The sequence below is a fragment of the Penicillium soppii genome (genome assembly GCF_028829465.1).
Source record: "Penicillium soppii strain IBT 18220 chromosome Unknown utg000006l, whole genome shotgun sequence".
NCBI classification, from domain to species: domain Eukaryota; kingdom Fungi; phylum Ascomycota; class Eurotiomycetes; order Eurotiales; family Aspergillaceae; genus Penicillium; species Penicillium soppii.
Window position 1 is genome coordinate 3367774 of NW_026643236.1, and position 14097 is coordinate 3381870.

A 14097-nucleotide genomic window follows, 5' to 3' on the forward strand; every position below is an offset into this window, starting at 1 on the left:
ACTTTGTGGCATATCACCTCGACACTCCACGACCCATCGCACCCCTTCACACTCGCCACAATGCAGATCAACCAGGCAAACCCACACACCGCATCAATGGTCCTTTCAGAAGCCCTTACCCCTATCTAGAACCCTGGATCCAAGCCGACGATCAAACCCTCGGCAAAAACCGAATCAACCAACCACACACGGAACTGTTCCGGAATAAACAAGCGAGGCTTCTTGCACAATGGTTATTGCAAGCGGTGGCGTAGTGGATCCGAAAAGGCGTGAGTCGTGAACCAGTAGAAACTATCAAGTAATCGATAGGTACAAAATACACAAAGTGCTGTGATACACGTATATCTGAGCCGCTAAGGAAGAATAGGATTCTCATTGGAGTCAGCAGAGTAAGCAAGTCAGATCGGGGATTAAACGGTTAATGTTAATGGGCAGTGCAGGTGCAGGTGTTGGGTGGCCATTATTGGGGACGCGTCAGATCTGGAGGCAGCCAGGTTTGTGGTTCCTCTCCACTGAACTATTGATAGACTAGGTTACCGAGATCGCTGTTTCGGATGAGTATGTTGGACGATTCTAGATTGCATTCTTTGACATTTAAGGTGAGACATCGTAAGCCGAGTCAGTGTTTGTTTGAGGTTATTTGTGGAATTTTCAGGTTTTTGATTCATACCAGTCAGGCCTCGAACCTGCTTCCAATAACCATCTGGTTCGGTGTTCCTGGCATAAGAACTTCATATCTATACAGTACTAGAAGGGTATAGGTCAAGAACAGGCCATGATAGCAATACGTGGAGATTTTCCGGGCATTCTCCTCAACATATCAGGGTGACGCTCGAGCAGCCAGACCGCGAGGACAAAAGCCACCAATTTCCGACATCTTCCCCACGATGTCTCGATAGAGATCCTATATGACGATAAAGCCGCGCCCCTCATTTATCCTTGCTGGACTAGCTGGCGGGACTGTCTGCTCCGCCAAGACAGCTTCGTAAGACATCGTCGACGCTAAAGTTAGGTCCCGGAGTGGGACACCTGCAGTGACTGGACTCGAAGAAACACCACACGACAAGAATGAGACCTGCGGCGAAGCTGGGGAGTCAATGGACACGGGCGTATCTATGTCTTTGTGGCTTGTCGGGTAATTTTCTCCGAAACGCTCTACTGAATAAAGTGTTAGTTTATTTAGATAGAGTTGAAGTCTTATCTTGCGATGCGGAGTACCTGTCTCCTCTTCTGGAACTGAAGCAATGCCCCTATGGAGCTCGAGATCTTGCGGTGACAAGGCGAAAGTGACCTTCAGTCGCGGTGGGTCTGTTGATCCATCTGCTGAACGCGATTTCGCCGAGGAGATTGGGTTTTGTAAGGACCGGTGTAGATTTGAAATTGGGGACTTGAGGCATGGTTTCATGGCGAATTGTGAGATTACGTCTGTGGACATAGAGATTCCGTCTCTGGGTGAATTGGGGGAATTGTGTTCATGACAAGGGGATCCTTCTTGGTCCGAATTGTTGATATCAGAATCTCCATCGAAGTCTGAAGGAACGCTGGAGCTCGGGGGTTCGTCCATCAGTTGATCGAGGTCTTCAAAGTCGTCTAATTGTAACTGCTCAAAATTAAGTGTTAGGGTATGACGAAGATAGATCCGCTGGAGATGAGATTCGATATCGTCTTCCTCCAGGGCAATGAGTGTTGGGGGCCGTCTTATCATGTTTCAGGGTAGAGTCAGAGATGATACTATATCAAGAGTAGTACGACAGGAGCGTGAACCCGTGGAGTTTTGAACCGATGTGCAGTATATATAGAAACAGCAATGTCTTGGAAAGTGCGAACATCGTAACTGTCTATATATGGATATAAAATTAGAAGTACACAAACTTGCGATATAGACTGAATGTGATAGTTAGTTATGTGATGCTTGATATAGTTAGAATTAGTATTCGAAGTAAATAACTTATAAGTGACTCGAAACTGGACAAATCAGAATTTGACAGGCATTCCTTAGTGGCGATGCATTCGAATTAAAAACAATATATTCTATGATATGTTATATTTCTTGTTAGTTCTCTCTATTCCCTAATCTCCTTCTCTCTCATAATAAAGCTGTTCGGCTCAGCCCCTCAACACTAGACCCAATTTCTACTAAGACAGCCTCCTGTTGATCCTTTCTCTTCCCCCCTCTCTCACTCTTTCCAACGTCAACTGTTTCTCACTCTTTTTCATTCTTCATCGGACCATGCATCCGCTGTGTTTCCGATCACCGTCATAGTCCCGTCTTTCGCTACCTTTTTGTTGCATTTCGACGTTCCGCGGTCAACACGATATCGCCGGTCGCTGTCAATAAAAAAAAATAAAACCACCACTCGTCATGAACGGGGATCTCAGTTTATCCCAGTCTCTGGGAGGACTACGGATAGCCAATCCAGATGATTCACCCCTTCCAACGGAGGATGCGACCGCTGGGTCAATGGCCTCCCACCCGTTCGAACTTCCGGGCGGTTCGGTATCAACACACAGTTCCGCCTACGAAACAACGTCTGCCTTTCCTCCGGCACCTATCGAAGTTCCTACGACCGAAGAACGTCGAACCTCATACATTCAGGCCTCCCCAGAGACACAGTCGGTGCCATCAGGGCCGCACCAGGCATACGCGGCCCCACCGCTCTCAAGTCCTCCAAACCCCAACCGACCCCTTTCCTCCGTATACGCGAATGGTTCGGCACCTTCGATTCTTCCCCGTGACAACACATATCGTATTCGAACCGATTCCGGTGCTTCGTCCGCATCTGGCTCCCAAGCGCGATTAGATACACGAGGAGGTTCCGCCGCATTACAAGCCGGCGTTCCAGCGCGCGATAATTCCCACAGCGACCGGTCCTACCGAACTGCTCAAATCGCCGGGAACGTCCCGGTGGTTATGCGGCAGCCGTCTCGAGCACACGCAAGAAGTGGTGGTGGTGGTGGCGCGCCTCGATCATCCTACATGGCAGAGAACGGCCCGATGGCAAGCAGTGAAGAATGGAAGGAACGTGGTGCTGCGGTCTCGGTGAGACAGGAGATAGATGCTAACGGTCAAACCGTCTCCCGCTTCATCAAGAAGGGTGTGCGAGATTTCTCGTTCGGGAATACCCTCGGAGAAGGCTCTTACAGCACGGTTGTCTTCGCAACGGACCGACAGACTTTGAAAGAGTACGCGATCAAGATCCTTGACAAACGACACATCATCAAGGAGCGAAAGGTTAAATATGTGAACATTGAGAAGGATACACTAAACCGCTTGACTGATCACCCGGGCATTGTGCGGCTCTATTATACTTTCCAAGATGAACAGTCGCTTTACTTTGTGTTGGACTTGTGCAAGGGAGGAGAACTGCTCGGTGTTCTCAAGCGGATGACCACATTTGACGAAGAGTGTACGAGATTCTACGGCGCCCAGATTCTCGACACGATAGATTACATGCACAGGCGCGGGGTCATTCATCGAGATCTCAAACCAGAAAATGTGCTGCTTGACAGCGCAATGCACGTCAAGATCACTGATTTCGGCACTGCCAAGATTTTGAAGACTCCAAGAGTCGATCCCAACTCAAACGGCATTCCTCCTCTTGATACAAACGACATTCCCCAAGAGGAGCGGGCGAGCTCCTTTGTTGGAACTGCGGAATATGTTAGCCCTGAATTATTGACGGACAAAAACGCTTGCAAAGCCAGTGACCTCTGGGCGTTTGGCTGCATTATATACCAGCTTTTGGCTGGCCGTCCGCCTTTCAAAGCAGGAAATGAGTACCAGACCTTCCAAAAAATCGTGGCACTGGATTACGAGTTCCCCATTGGATTCCCTGCTGTTGCCCGTGATCTTGTCGAACGCCTTCTCGTTCTAGATCCCGCACGACGTCTCCAGATTGAACACATCAAGAACCATGAATTCTTCGATGGTGTTGCATGGGGACCGGATCTATGGAAGCAAAAAGCACCTCGCTTAAAGGCCTACGTACCCCCAGCACGCGACCCCATCAAGCTCAACGAAAGCAAAACTGGCGAGAACCTGGCTCCGGTCGTCTCAACAGCTCCTTCCAATGGACCAAGTGCTAGCTCCCGCCATCTGCCACGTGTGGTGACCGAGCTTCCTCCTCCGAGTCAGCTGGATATCGAATGGTCGCCAGTGCTCAGCAAGTCCAACGAAAGGATCCTGAAATTAGGTAATTTGGTAGTTCTCTCATCGGCTGCCTCACATAGCCCGACATCCAAAAACAGCAGTGGCGAGTTTGAAGCTCCCAGGAAGTTCTCTCGCTTCTTCTCAGGAAGCGCCACGAAGAAACGCCAACGGCTGGTGATGGTCACGTCGTCTGGACGGATCATTTTGGCTGCGTCGGGTGGTGACGACAAGAAGATCAAGCTTGAGATTTCCCTTCTCGCCCCAGGGACAAGTTATCGAACCACAACGGATTCCAAAGGGATTTCTTCCTGGATTGTGGACACAGTATGTAATCCCACCTTCGACTCTTCAGTCAGTATCTAACCTAGCCCACAGAGAGATAAGCATTACGTTTTCGAGGAATGTAAGCCTTCATCTAGCAACATTGGATCTACAGCAGTCCAGGTGCAAGAATGGCTGGATGCATTGGATAGGTCTCGGGAGATGGCTGCACAAAACCAGAGTGCAGGCTTCTCTGATGACGCCTTCCGTGACCTCTCTTCTGGCTTCCCTAGCCCTGCCAACACACTAGACCGCACCTCTGACATGCAGAAAGACGATAGAGGTCCACCATCATCGGGCCGGAACCACCTAGTGAAACAACAGGCCACCGATTCCGAGTCAACAAAAGGAAGGAAACGATTCAGCAAGCGCCATTCCAAGAACGGTCTTGCTGCGGTGTTCTAGAAGCGCGGAACATCTGACTCGCTTTTTGCTGCCCCTTGCATGTCTTGCCTCGCATTCAATCCCGTCGGTACTCGGCCGACTCATTTCCCGTCCTACTCGCTTCACCTCGCCTCCCCCGCCATTCCATGTTGATGTGGAACACCACATCCAGCTATTCCAAGCTATCCCCAGCTCTCCTTCTTCCTTTTCTCTTCCGTATACCGGCATTTGCACAAAGATGGGATGTCATCCCAGCATATCGGTTTTCCTACCTTTTGCATATTCCAGTGACGAGCGTATTTTGTTTCCTTGTGTTCAACGTTGGGGTCCCATGTTTCTTGCATCTAGACTTGGAAGGGAGCATGCGCATATTTTGTTCTTTCTTTGCCTCATTTTCTCCAGAATCTCTGTCCTCCACCTCTTGTCCTTTTCTATGTCGTCCGCTGTTATATATCCCTGATTACCTGAAGCGACTGTCCACAACATCGAGACTTTTTCTGCTTGGCTTGTCTTTTTTTCCTCTTTCTGTTCCTGGTAAATTTTCAAGTTCTGCTTGATGCCGACAGGGTTGACTACTGAATAGCGAAGTCAAGACAGTATGTATACCTGCATTTTCATTCCCCCTTATGTATTGATCTTCTAGGGGGTGAACCCGGACTAAAAGCCATTCTCTTCCCCTGTCCTCCTCGTGTCTGTCTCCATACCGATCTTCCTGTTTTCCCTTATAGCGTCTTGAATTGACTTCATTTCATTGTGATTTTCATTTAACCCTTGGTGTCTTTTGGATACACCTTCGAACTTTCTTTGATTGTCGCCGTGGCAGATAGTTTTCCCCCGCGTTGGGCAGAGAAATGATATACCCAAATTTCCTCCCTATGACTCTCAATCGTACAATTAACGATCTATGTAAATAGATTCAATACGACGTACACGACATACATTCACAAAAATGAATAATGTAAGAGTGGCTAGGTACATATGTATATTTACAAACAAGCATTAATCGTAAAAAGCGACAGTTCTGCCTAATTTCCTCGCCGAGCACCAATTAGATAAAAAGCCAGTCAAGGCGCGAGTGATCCAGTTCATCAATCCAGTCAAACATGAGATCTTCATCATTATCATAGCCACCATCAGCCCTAGCATTCTCATCGGGAAGGGTGTGTTCACCCGCACGCTCACGACGCTTAAGATCCTGCTTCTGCCACATAAGACGCAGCACCCACGCAGCATTACGAACATTGACACTGGTAAGAGCCTCGTAGAGCGAGCCCAGTTTTTCAAGGATAAGAGCCCGCTGCGAAGGGCGGCACTCCGCGCCGGCGATGAAAGTCGGCCAAATGAGACACTTAAAATGCGGATCCGAGGCGGGGATGAGGCAGATCTGCGTAATAAGGTTTGTAGTTATAAGCCGGTGGTCGGCAGGCATGCCGACGTCTGTCCATGGGGGCGAGAATCCTTCGCGCGAGCGGGATAGCACCCGGCTTGTGTATAGATAGACTGCGTCTTGGTAGGAGGTTGCCAGGGCAAGACGATAGGTGAGGTCTGGGATGAAAAATACATTTTGCATGTCTTGACTCCAGGCTATGGGGTCGAAGTTGCGGATTCCCTGGAGGAGGCTAGCGAAGGTTTCTAGGGTGAGGGGTTGTCCTGGCTGGATTGAGGTTGGGAGGGCTGTTGGGTGCGGTGTTGCGGCGGCTACTTCGGAGTCTGGATACCAGAGGGCGTGTACGAAGAAGATCACTTCTAGGAGGTAGGCGGGACATCCTACCCAGGAGTTTTCTTCTAGGCGTTTTAGGATGGAGGGTCCCATGGATGAGGAGTAGAAGGGCTTTGAGAGTGCGCCTGGACGAGCTAGCGTTGATCCCATGATTTCCATTCTGGGCGGTCAGTAAACTATTTGTGATCACTATGAGTTGGAAGAATCTTACATTAGACACCCGTCAAGCGCAAATGCGTCCAGGTCATCAAGAATTCCCTGTCCCAGGCCATTCTCAGGCCGTTCTTTGAGAAGTTTTTTCGCGCCTTCGATGTGGTAGCTCCAAGCCCCGCTACCAGATTCAATAATGTCCAAAAAGGCAAGCAGAACGATAGCAGCTAGTGTTCTGCCGTCTCTCTGCATTGCCGGATTCTGGAGGTCCAGGGATAATTGGCGAAGGGCGCGCTGTTTGAATTCCAAGAAATGCTGATATGCTTGTGATGAGGGTTTCCGAGAACTTGCCGGGGCAACGATTTCTTCAATTTCTTCAACTGACAAGTTCGAATGTGCCATGGCCACGTTACCCGATGACCATGGTAGTAGGGAGGAGTCCGAATCCGAGAGAAGGGAGTAATGAAGGGCCCCAAGAGCTGTGATGCTGTGCGCAAGTACTGGGGAGTGATTAACCAACGCAGTAAGATCCCGAAAAGGATTTTTGTGCTGGGAGTAGAGCGCAAAGTCATTCACCATATATTGATTATCTTTACGGGAATAATCAGCAAAGTCACATGGAATGGTTGAATGACATTCTTACAGTGATGAACATAATACCTGGAGAACTGGCTTAGATCTTTGAGAAGCGGATCTACTAGCCCCCACGGCGTTGGAGTATAATCAGCGGGGGGTGTGCCTCGAGGGACATGAACGACTGCGGAATCCTGCTCTTCGGTCGAGTTGAATCCCATTTGCGCAATTTCGTCCCCAACGATTGCAATGTCCGTCTCAAAGGCCCAGCCATCGGCCTCCGGGCTAGGCTGATTCCCGGAGCTATGCGATTCGACATCGGAGGGGGACTGGGATTCGGCGAGAGAGAAAAAGCCAAACCCGCGGTTTGCCGCGGTTGAATGGTGTGCCTTGGAGGCTTCCTGGGATTTCGGCTTGCTCGGTGGTTTCTCTGGATCATCGAAGCTGCGGCCCATCATCTTCCCTCGACTAGCCACACCACCTTTGACCCAGACAAGCGGTTTTTGGTACCCTAGACATTCCTTCCCTGCATCGCGACACTTCCGGCAGGTCGGTTGACCATTGTCGCAGATGATGCGACGTCGTCGGCAGGTGTAGCAACCTTTGGTCATTCTCTGGGCGCTGTGAAAGAGACGTCGTTTCTGATCTGGGTAGCGATGAACCGAGCAACTTGTGATGTTCGTTCGGTGCCACTCGCCATCGTCAGCTATGGTCAGGATTTAGTGGCGAGATGTTGACAAAGCCACACGACCATTGCTAGCCGTTTGAGTAGTGGCTTTGGAATTGAATAATATCCGTAAGGCAGCTGTCAAGCGTCATAGAAAATATTCTCGGGGGAAACGATTCGCGGGGAAGACACATGTAGCTTACTAAGACTGAAGCTCCCGAGGCGATCTCGATTTGATCTTCGCCATCGTGGATCTCTGTGCTCACATTCACATTCACAGGTCTGAGGTCTATGGTCGAACATTAAGACAATTCCAAAATGGTGTTGGGCTTTTTGATCCGGGGCTTTGAAGTATGTTCTTTTGTTCCGCGGTTCCGTTATTTGCTGACATTTGCCCATCATAGGTCTGGCTCACGCTCCGAGTATGTTGCATAGGAATCCTACACATCTTGGCTTGTATTCTGACATTCGCCTAGCTTCTTCGAAGTCCAATTTTCCATCGGATGGTTGGCCGAGTCCACGAGAAAGTTCAACACATCAGACATGGAGTGCCTCCTCCCCCGAAGCAGGAACTGGGAGGGTCACACCACGAAGCAGATGGTATGGTCGGCACAATACCATTATGTTGTCACATTATGGCTGACAGTGTTTGCCAGGTTTTGATTTGAAAAAATTCTTCGGTCACTTCAAGGAAGAATTCAAGGACCAGATGAAGGGAAAGACCAAATGAGGGCAACCACGTGGAACACATATTGATACCCTCGCGCTTGTTTAATGAAACCCAATGATACCCAAATTGAACGCGATATTCGCTGCTTTTCAGCAGATCTGACGTTTACCCTCTTCCGGCCAGGTATTCTGGTCACCCGGTATACATTGGGATGCACCTTTGCGCTCCATGGGGCTGCCTTCCTTGTTTTATCCGGAGAATGAATTTTGAAATCATTGAGTATCAACATTTGACTCAAAGTACCTCTTCTACTGTTCCCAGCTGTTTATTCATTCAATCAGGCTAGGATTCTATCACTGGGGCATATATATCTCGAGCTTTGGATTGGTCCAGTAAAATGCTCACTAGGACCGGGGGCACATGTATATGGATGGGGAAAAAACCGCGTACTTTTCCTATCTGATGAACTTCGGTATCTAGTATTCGTTAAACTGTTAGCTGCATACGTTTCATAGTAATTTATCAAATCATAATTTCTTTTCAATGAACCCGGACTGCACCTGATAATTATCAAAACACATTGCAACCCGTCCAATAAAATCATACCTGGACCGTCTAATCTAAGCATTAGAAATGAACCAGAAACAACCGTCGTTCTCAGAGGGCATCCTCAAATCTTTGGCGTCTTCAGTGCCCCTAGCCTCAAGTCTTGGCATTTTGGAGGTGCTTACGACGTACATGTCCAACTTTTTTTTCCCTTCAGGATTCAGTCGTTTATTGATAAAAGATTTCAATATATCCAAAGAATGATCAGTTCTTGGATTTGCTTGTCAATCAAAGAGTTCATCAACATTCAGGACTTGAATGTCTCAAATGAAGCTTAATAATTTGGCTCGTAGAACATGGCCATAGTACCTCCACTAGTTAGATTCAATACTTTCTCCATCAACTTTCCTACTTTTCTACTTTTCTCCAACGCACATATCTCCATAATCAGGTCAATCAATAAACCAAACATGGATTCTCCAGCCCCTGAGACCCCAGCATCTACACCAAGCAAGAGGAAGCCCCGAACCTGTCCTCACTGTAAACGTCATTTTCGCCGCCATGAGCACCTCCAACGGCACATTCGGATTCGTATGCCCAGCACTTGCAATTGGTTTTTGGGGGAGGGCAAAATTGAAAATACTAACAGCCTTCAGATACAAATGAAAAACCGTATAAATGTTCATGTGGTGCTTCGTTTGGCCGCCGTGACCTATTGAAACGTCATGAGGATATTGGCCATTCTCCAATAACGCCGTTAACGCAGGAGCCATCACCCGCCACTGCAAATGATAGTCAGAGCCTCCAGTCACAGAACAATGAAGCTTCCACTATACATGATCCTGACCCATCATTTTGGGGAATCCCTGGTCTCCAAGGCGCGGGTGCCTCCGCAGGCTCTGTTGGCCAAGGACAGCTCCCGGGGTATTCACTTGAAGGTAGAGCCTCTTTTTTTTCCCGATTGGAGACCCAGAAAACCCCTAGAGAATATTCTGACTAGATTAGGGGACTCTTTATTCAGTGCTCAGGATCTCCTAGTTTTGCAGGACCTAGAATCTTTCAGTCATAACATGGGGCTCAGCACCGAATGGGTTCTTCCTTCTGAGCCTAGCATTGTGCAAATATTTGCGGGAGAGTCTAACCTGAATCCTATATCCACTGACTCAGCCAGGAGTATGCACCAAGAGCGGCCCTTTCTACAGCAAGATCATGACCAGTCTTTAAGCCAGCTTCCCGTGGAGCGAGACGCAGTTGGTAAAACTTCCAATAAATTGCCCAATAAATTGCCCAATAGAAATTAAAGCTGATGGTTTTAAACTAGCTGAGTTTGGGGTATTAACCTTACCTATTCTGAGGGTTACTGATGACCACCGCAATCGCCTTGTTCAGGCTCTTGAGCAGTCTCAGACGGCCGTGTCCAAAAGCTCATTTCCATCTTGTCACTCACTTACAAGATTTGTCAATGGATTTTTTGATGGCTTCTATCCCCATATACCAGTTGTTCACCTCCCAACGTTCAAGCTGGAGGACTGCGAACCGGAGATCATTTTGGCTATGGCTGCGCTAGGCGCACAATATCGACATGAACATCGGAAAGCAGTCATTCTGTTCTATGCCGCAAAAGCCACATTACAACAAAATACGATCGAAAGGGGAAATTGGGAGCTAGATAAAAGTCTCTCACCTGGTGATAGACATAGAGACTTTTCTCGTGAAACACAGAGATCGCACTACCAAAGCAAGCAATATCGGGAAGTCATGCGTGAAGCGAGGTGCGCTTTATACCTCATTGCATTTGCAACGTGGCAATGTGAGCCAGAAATTCTGCGAGAGGCATTCAATCTTCAAAGCTTTCTTGCAAGATGTGTGAGAGAAGGCAAATTGGAGGAAGAACAAGAATTGCACCAAGAAACCCCAAATTGGCACTCTTGGATACAGCAAGAATCGGACAGAAGAGTCAAGCTCTTTTCATTTGCTCTTCTAAATATCCATGGTATAGCATTCAGCACTCCACCAGTGATACTCAGCGACGAACTACAACTCCGTCTTCCATGTTCCTGTTTTGAGTGGATTGCTCCTCATGAGGAAAGATGGGCTATGGTATATAAATCGGGCAATGCGCAGCAGATGTCTGTTCAAGAAGCTCTATCACACTTGATGAAAGGCTCAAACGAAACTCACTTAGTAAACTCGCAGCCTGTGCCTTCTCCGTTGGCAAATTACATTCTTTTACACGCCTTAATTCAACGAATCATGCTTGTACAGCAGGCCTTTGGCCCATACATGGACGAAGACCAGACCTTACTCAATCACCAAAAGGATTCTATCCGGTAAGAGTTTACATGATTCGGGTGATCGTCCAAGTTGACTTATTCTTCCACAGAAACGCTCTCCATGCATGGACATCTCAATGGCAACGAGCTCCCGAATCAAGTCTTGACCCCAGAAATCCCAACGGGCCAGTGACTTTCACCTCCACGGCATTATTAGGTCTTGCATATGTTAGACTTGCTCTCAACATAGGCTCATACAAAATTCTTGAATCCAGAGATCCGCAAGAAATTGCGAATAGGCTGCTCCAAATGCCGAAGCTACCTGCAGGTCCTCATTTGCTTCCTGCAATATTGCACGCCACACATGCATTGAGTATACCCGTTAAGCTAGGGGTGAACTATGTTGCGCGAAGCCATGCATTCGTGTGGAGTATTCAGCACTCGCTTTGTGGATTGGAATTTGCAATCTTCCTTAGTAAATGGTTGTTTTGTATATCTAATTGTCAGAAGACAAGACCGCTTGATGGTACGTATCTTCCTATCCAAAAAGGTCAGAATGCGCTGACCCACTTAGAACATGAGAGCCGCTTGCTTAGTTGGATAGGAGACATAGTTGAAGAAGGGAGAACATCGGGCGACGATGACCTGTGGTCTCGTCCAACGCTATCGTCCAATTGTGCCTACCTGGCCTTCGCTGTTGTGAAACTATGGGCTCGACTGATCAGAGGAAATGAACAATGGGCAGTATTGAAGGTTATTGGAGAAGGTCTTGATATATACGCCGATGCCTGCGAGCAAAGCTTCACCGCTGCCTTGATAGGTGAACAATGAGCACTCTAATTAATGGCTTTGCTCATTATCACCACTTAGATACAAACTTTGATCTGAGTCTCAATGCCTCTCCATAATTGTAAAGCACATGAATACCAACCACACACCCAAGCGTCAGGCCTGCCAACAAGCTACATCCAGGGCCTACTCCCAGATTCTCATAAAGTGGGCGTGAAAAGACAACAGCACCACAGGCAAATCCACTCCTGGTGAAATCAGTTGCTGCAAACACACTAGCGGCATATTGGGGGTAGCACGCTGGGATATAGAGAAAAACACATTGCATCAGTATGAACACGCAGGCCGGGTAGATGACAATTCCAATCGTCGGCACAATCCAGTGGACATTTGGATGGGCGGCCCAGCCAAAAAGAAACAATCCGATGGCTGGTCCAAAGCACGCATATAGAGCAGGAACCAAGACATCTTCGGGCTTTTGAGCTCCACCCTGCTTGGTATTCGGAAGAAAGATCTTATATATGTAGAGGTTGTAGATCACGAATGAAATCACAGAACCGACAACAATGGCCAAGAATGCTAGCCCCATCTCCCCCAGATTGAACCCGTATATGCCCTGGTATACAATCGGGAAGGCTTCGAAAAACGAATAATAGATACCGTAGGTGAGAGATGTGTAGCAATTCAGGAACAGAATTGCCGGGTCCAGAAAAGTGATCTTTGACGGAATAAGCAGCGACTCTCGCAAGACCATATGAAAAGAGACACCTTCATGTGCAACATCTGAAGAAGTATGATAGCTGCGCGACTTGTCTGAATCATTCTTCTCCAGGCGTCGCGCACGCCGATGTAAGATAGTGGCAGGGTTGGTCTCGGGCAACAAGAAAAGAAGAACAAGAATCGGACCAGCGGCGATCAGAATTTCCCACATGGAAAACCGCCAACCAAGAACCGGAATGGCAAATCCAGATGCTAGTACACCTATTGCAGGTGCACAGAAAACACAAAGCACCCATGTTGTCATGGCGTGAGGAAGAATGTCGGACGAGTAGACGTCTGCAATTGAGGCGCCTCCAGTAGCCAAGCAGGGACTTCCGAAGAACCCTTGAAGGAACCGAAGAAAGTAAAATCCAATTGCATTCGGTGCCAGTGCTGTGGGAATGCTGACAATGCAGAAGAGAATAAATGAAATAACGTAAGGGAGACTTCGGCCGATGCGAGGAATTTCACTCAAAGGGCTGAAGAAGAGAGGACCGGCGCCATATCCCAAACTGCAGCCAAAGTCAATCACAAATTATACCAAAGAACAGGGTAGCTCTATACATACACATAAAGAGCGAGTCCAAGGGATGCTTCGGCGTTATTAACACCGAATTCTTCAATGAACGCATTCTCGCTCGGGGTATATATTGGTGCTGCCATATACACCACGAAACTGTAAGCACCAATGACAAGTAGAACAAAGGCCTTTTTTGGCTCCGACCAATTTTGAGGGTTTTCCTCATCGTTTTCCGCGTACCATTTGACTGGTATTGCCTTTTCATGAGATTGGAAGTTTTCTTGCCAGTCAAAATCAAGACTCTCTTCGTTATACTTTAGCTGGGACGACTTGTAGAATAGGCGCAAGCATTGTCCAAGAAAGCTGTCACGCAACCAATGGAGAGGCATTGCTGTTTGAGCAGTCCTGTAAATCATTATTGTTGTTAGAAAGAAGAACAGTGTTGAACAAAACTTTGAAGCTTACTGGATGGTTAACACGATCTTCAGATTTTGATAACAAGCGCAATACTTGACAAAGCTCCAGTCTGACTGCTAATTTTATATCTATCAATCTATCAATGTCGTGATTCAATT

General features: G+C 47.8%; 6 protein-coding genes across 6 annotated transcripts; 3 read left to right on the forward strand and 3 right to left on the reverse strand.

Moving 5' to 3' along the window:
* Positions 1-904: 904 nt before the first annotated feature.
* N7529_008646 (CDC26 family anaphase-promoting complex subunit) lies at positions 905-1705 on the reverse strand (the record flags this gene model as incomplete). The annotated part of the gene is made up of 2 exons (XM_057244173.1): positions 905-1158; positions 1219-1705. The coding sequence occupies 2 exons, from the start codon at positions 1703-1705 to the stop codon at positions 905-907; spliced, it is 741 nt and encodes a 246-aa protein (XP_057095711.1).
* Positions 1706-2362: 657 nt separating this feature from the next.
* N7529_008647 (PDPK1 family serine/threonine-protein kinase) lies at positions 2363-4876 on the forward strand (the record flags this gene model as incomplete). The annotated part of the gene is made up of 2 exons (XM_057244174.1): positions 2363-4474; positions 4526-4876. 2 exons carry the CDS (start codon positions 2363-2365, stop codon positions 4874-4876), a joined length of 2463 nt encoding a protein of 820 aa, XP_057095712.1.
* Positions 4877-5903: 1027 nt separating this feature from the next.
* Positions 5904-7909, reverse strand: N7529_008648 (Zn(II)2Cys6 transcription factor; the record flags this gene model as incomplete). The annotated part of the gene is made up of 3 exons (XM_057244175.1): positions 5904-6735; positions 6787-7315; positions 7369-7909. The coding sequence occupies 3 exons, from the start codon at positions 7907-7909 to the stop codon at positions 5904-5906; spliced, it is 1902 nt and encodes a 633-aa protein (XP_057095713.1).
* A 374-nt stretch (positions 7910-8283) lies between these two features.
* Positions 8284-8695, forward strand: N7529_008649 (uncharacterized protein; the record flags this gene model as incomplete). Its single annotated transcript, XM_057244176.1, has 4 exons — positions 8284-8316; positions 8370-8387; positions 8442-8565; positions 8622-8695. The coding sequence occupies 4 exons, from the start codon at positions 8284-8286 to the stop codon at positions 8693-8695; spliced, it is 249 nt and encodes an 82-aa protein (XP_057095714.1).
* A 939-nt stretch (positions 8696-9634) lies between these two features.
* On the forward strand, positions 9635-12285 carry N7529_008650 (uncharacterized protein; the record flags this gene model as incomplete). Its single annotated transcript, XM_057244177.1, has 5 exons — positions 9635-9772; positions 9831-10105; positions 10203-10354; positions 10407-11511; positions 11565-12285. Coding segments are annotated over 5 exons (2391 nt in total), but the record flags the coding sequence as incomplete, so codon positions are not given.
* Positions 12286-12313: 28 nt separating this feature from the next.
* On the reverse strand, positions 12314-13911 carry N7529_008651 (MFS transporter; the record flags this gene model as incomplete). Its single annotated transcript, XM_057244178.1, has 2 exons — positions 12314-13514; positions 13571-13911. 2 exons carry the CDS (start codon positions 13909-13911, stop codon positions 12314-12316), a joined length of 1542 nt encoding a protein of 513 aa, XP_057095716.1.
* Between the last annotated feature and the right edge of the window lie 186 nt (positions 13912-14097).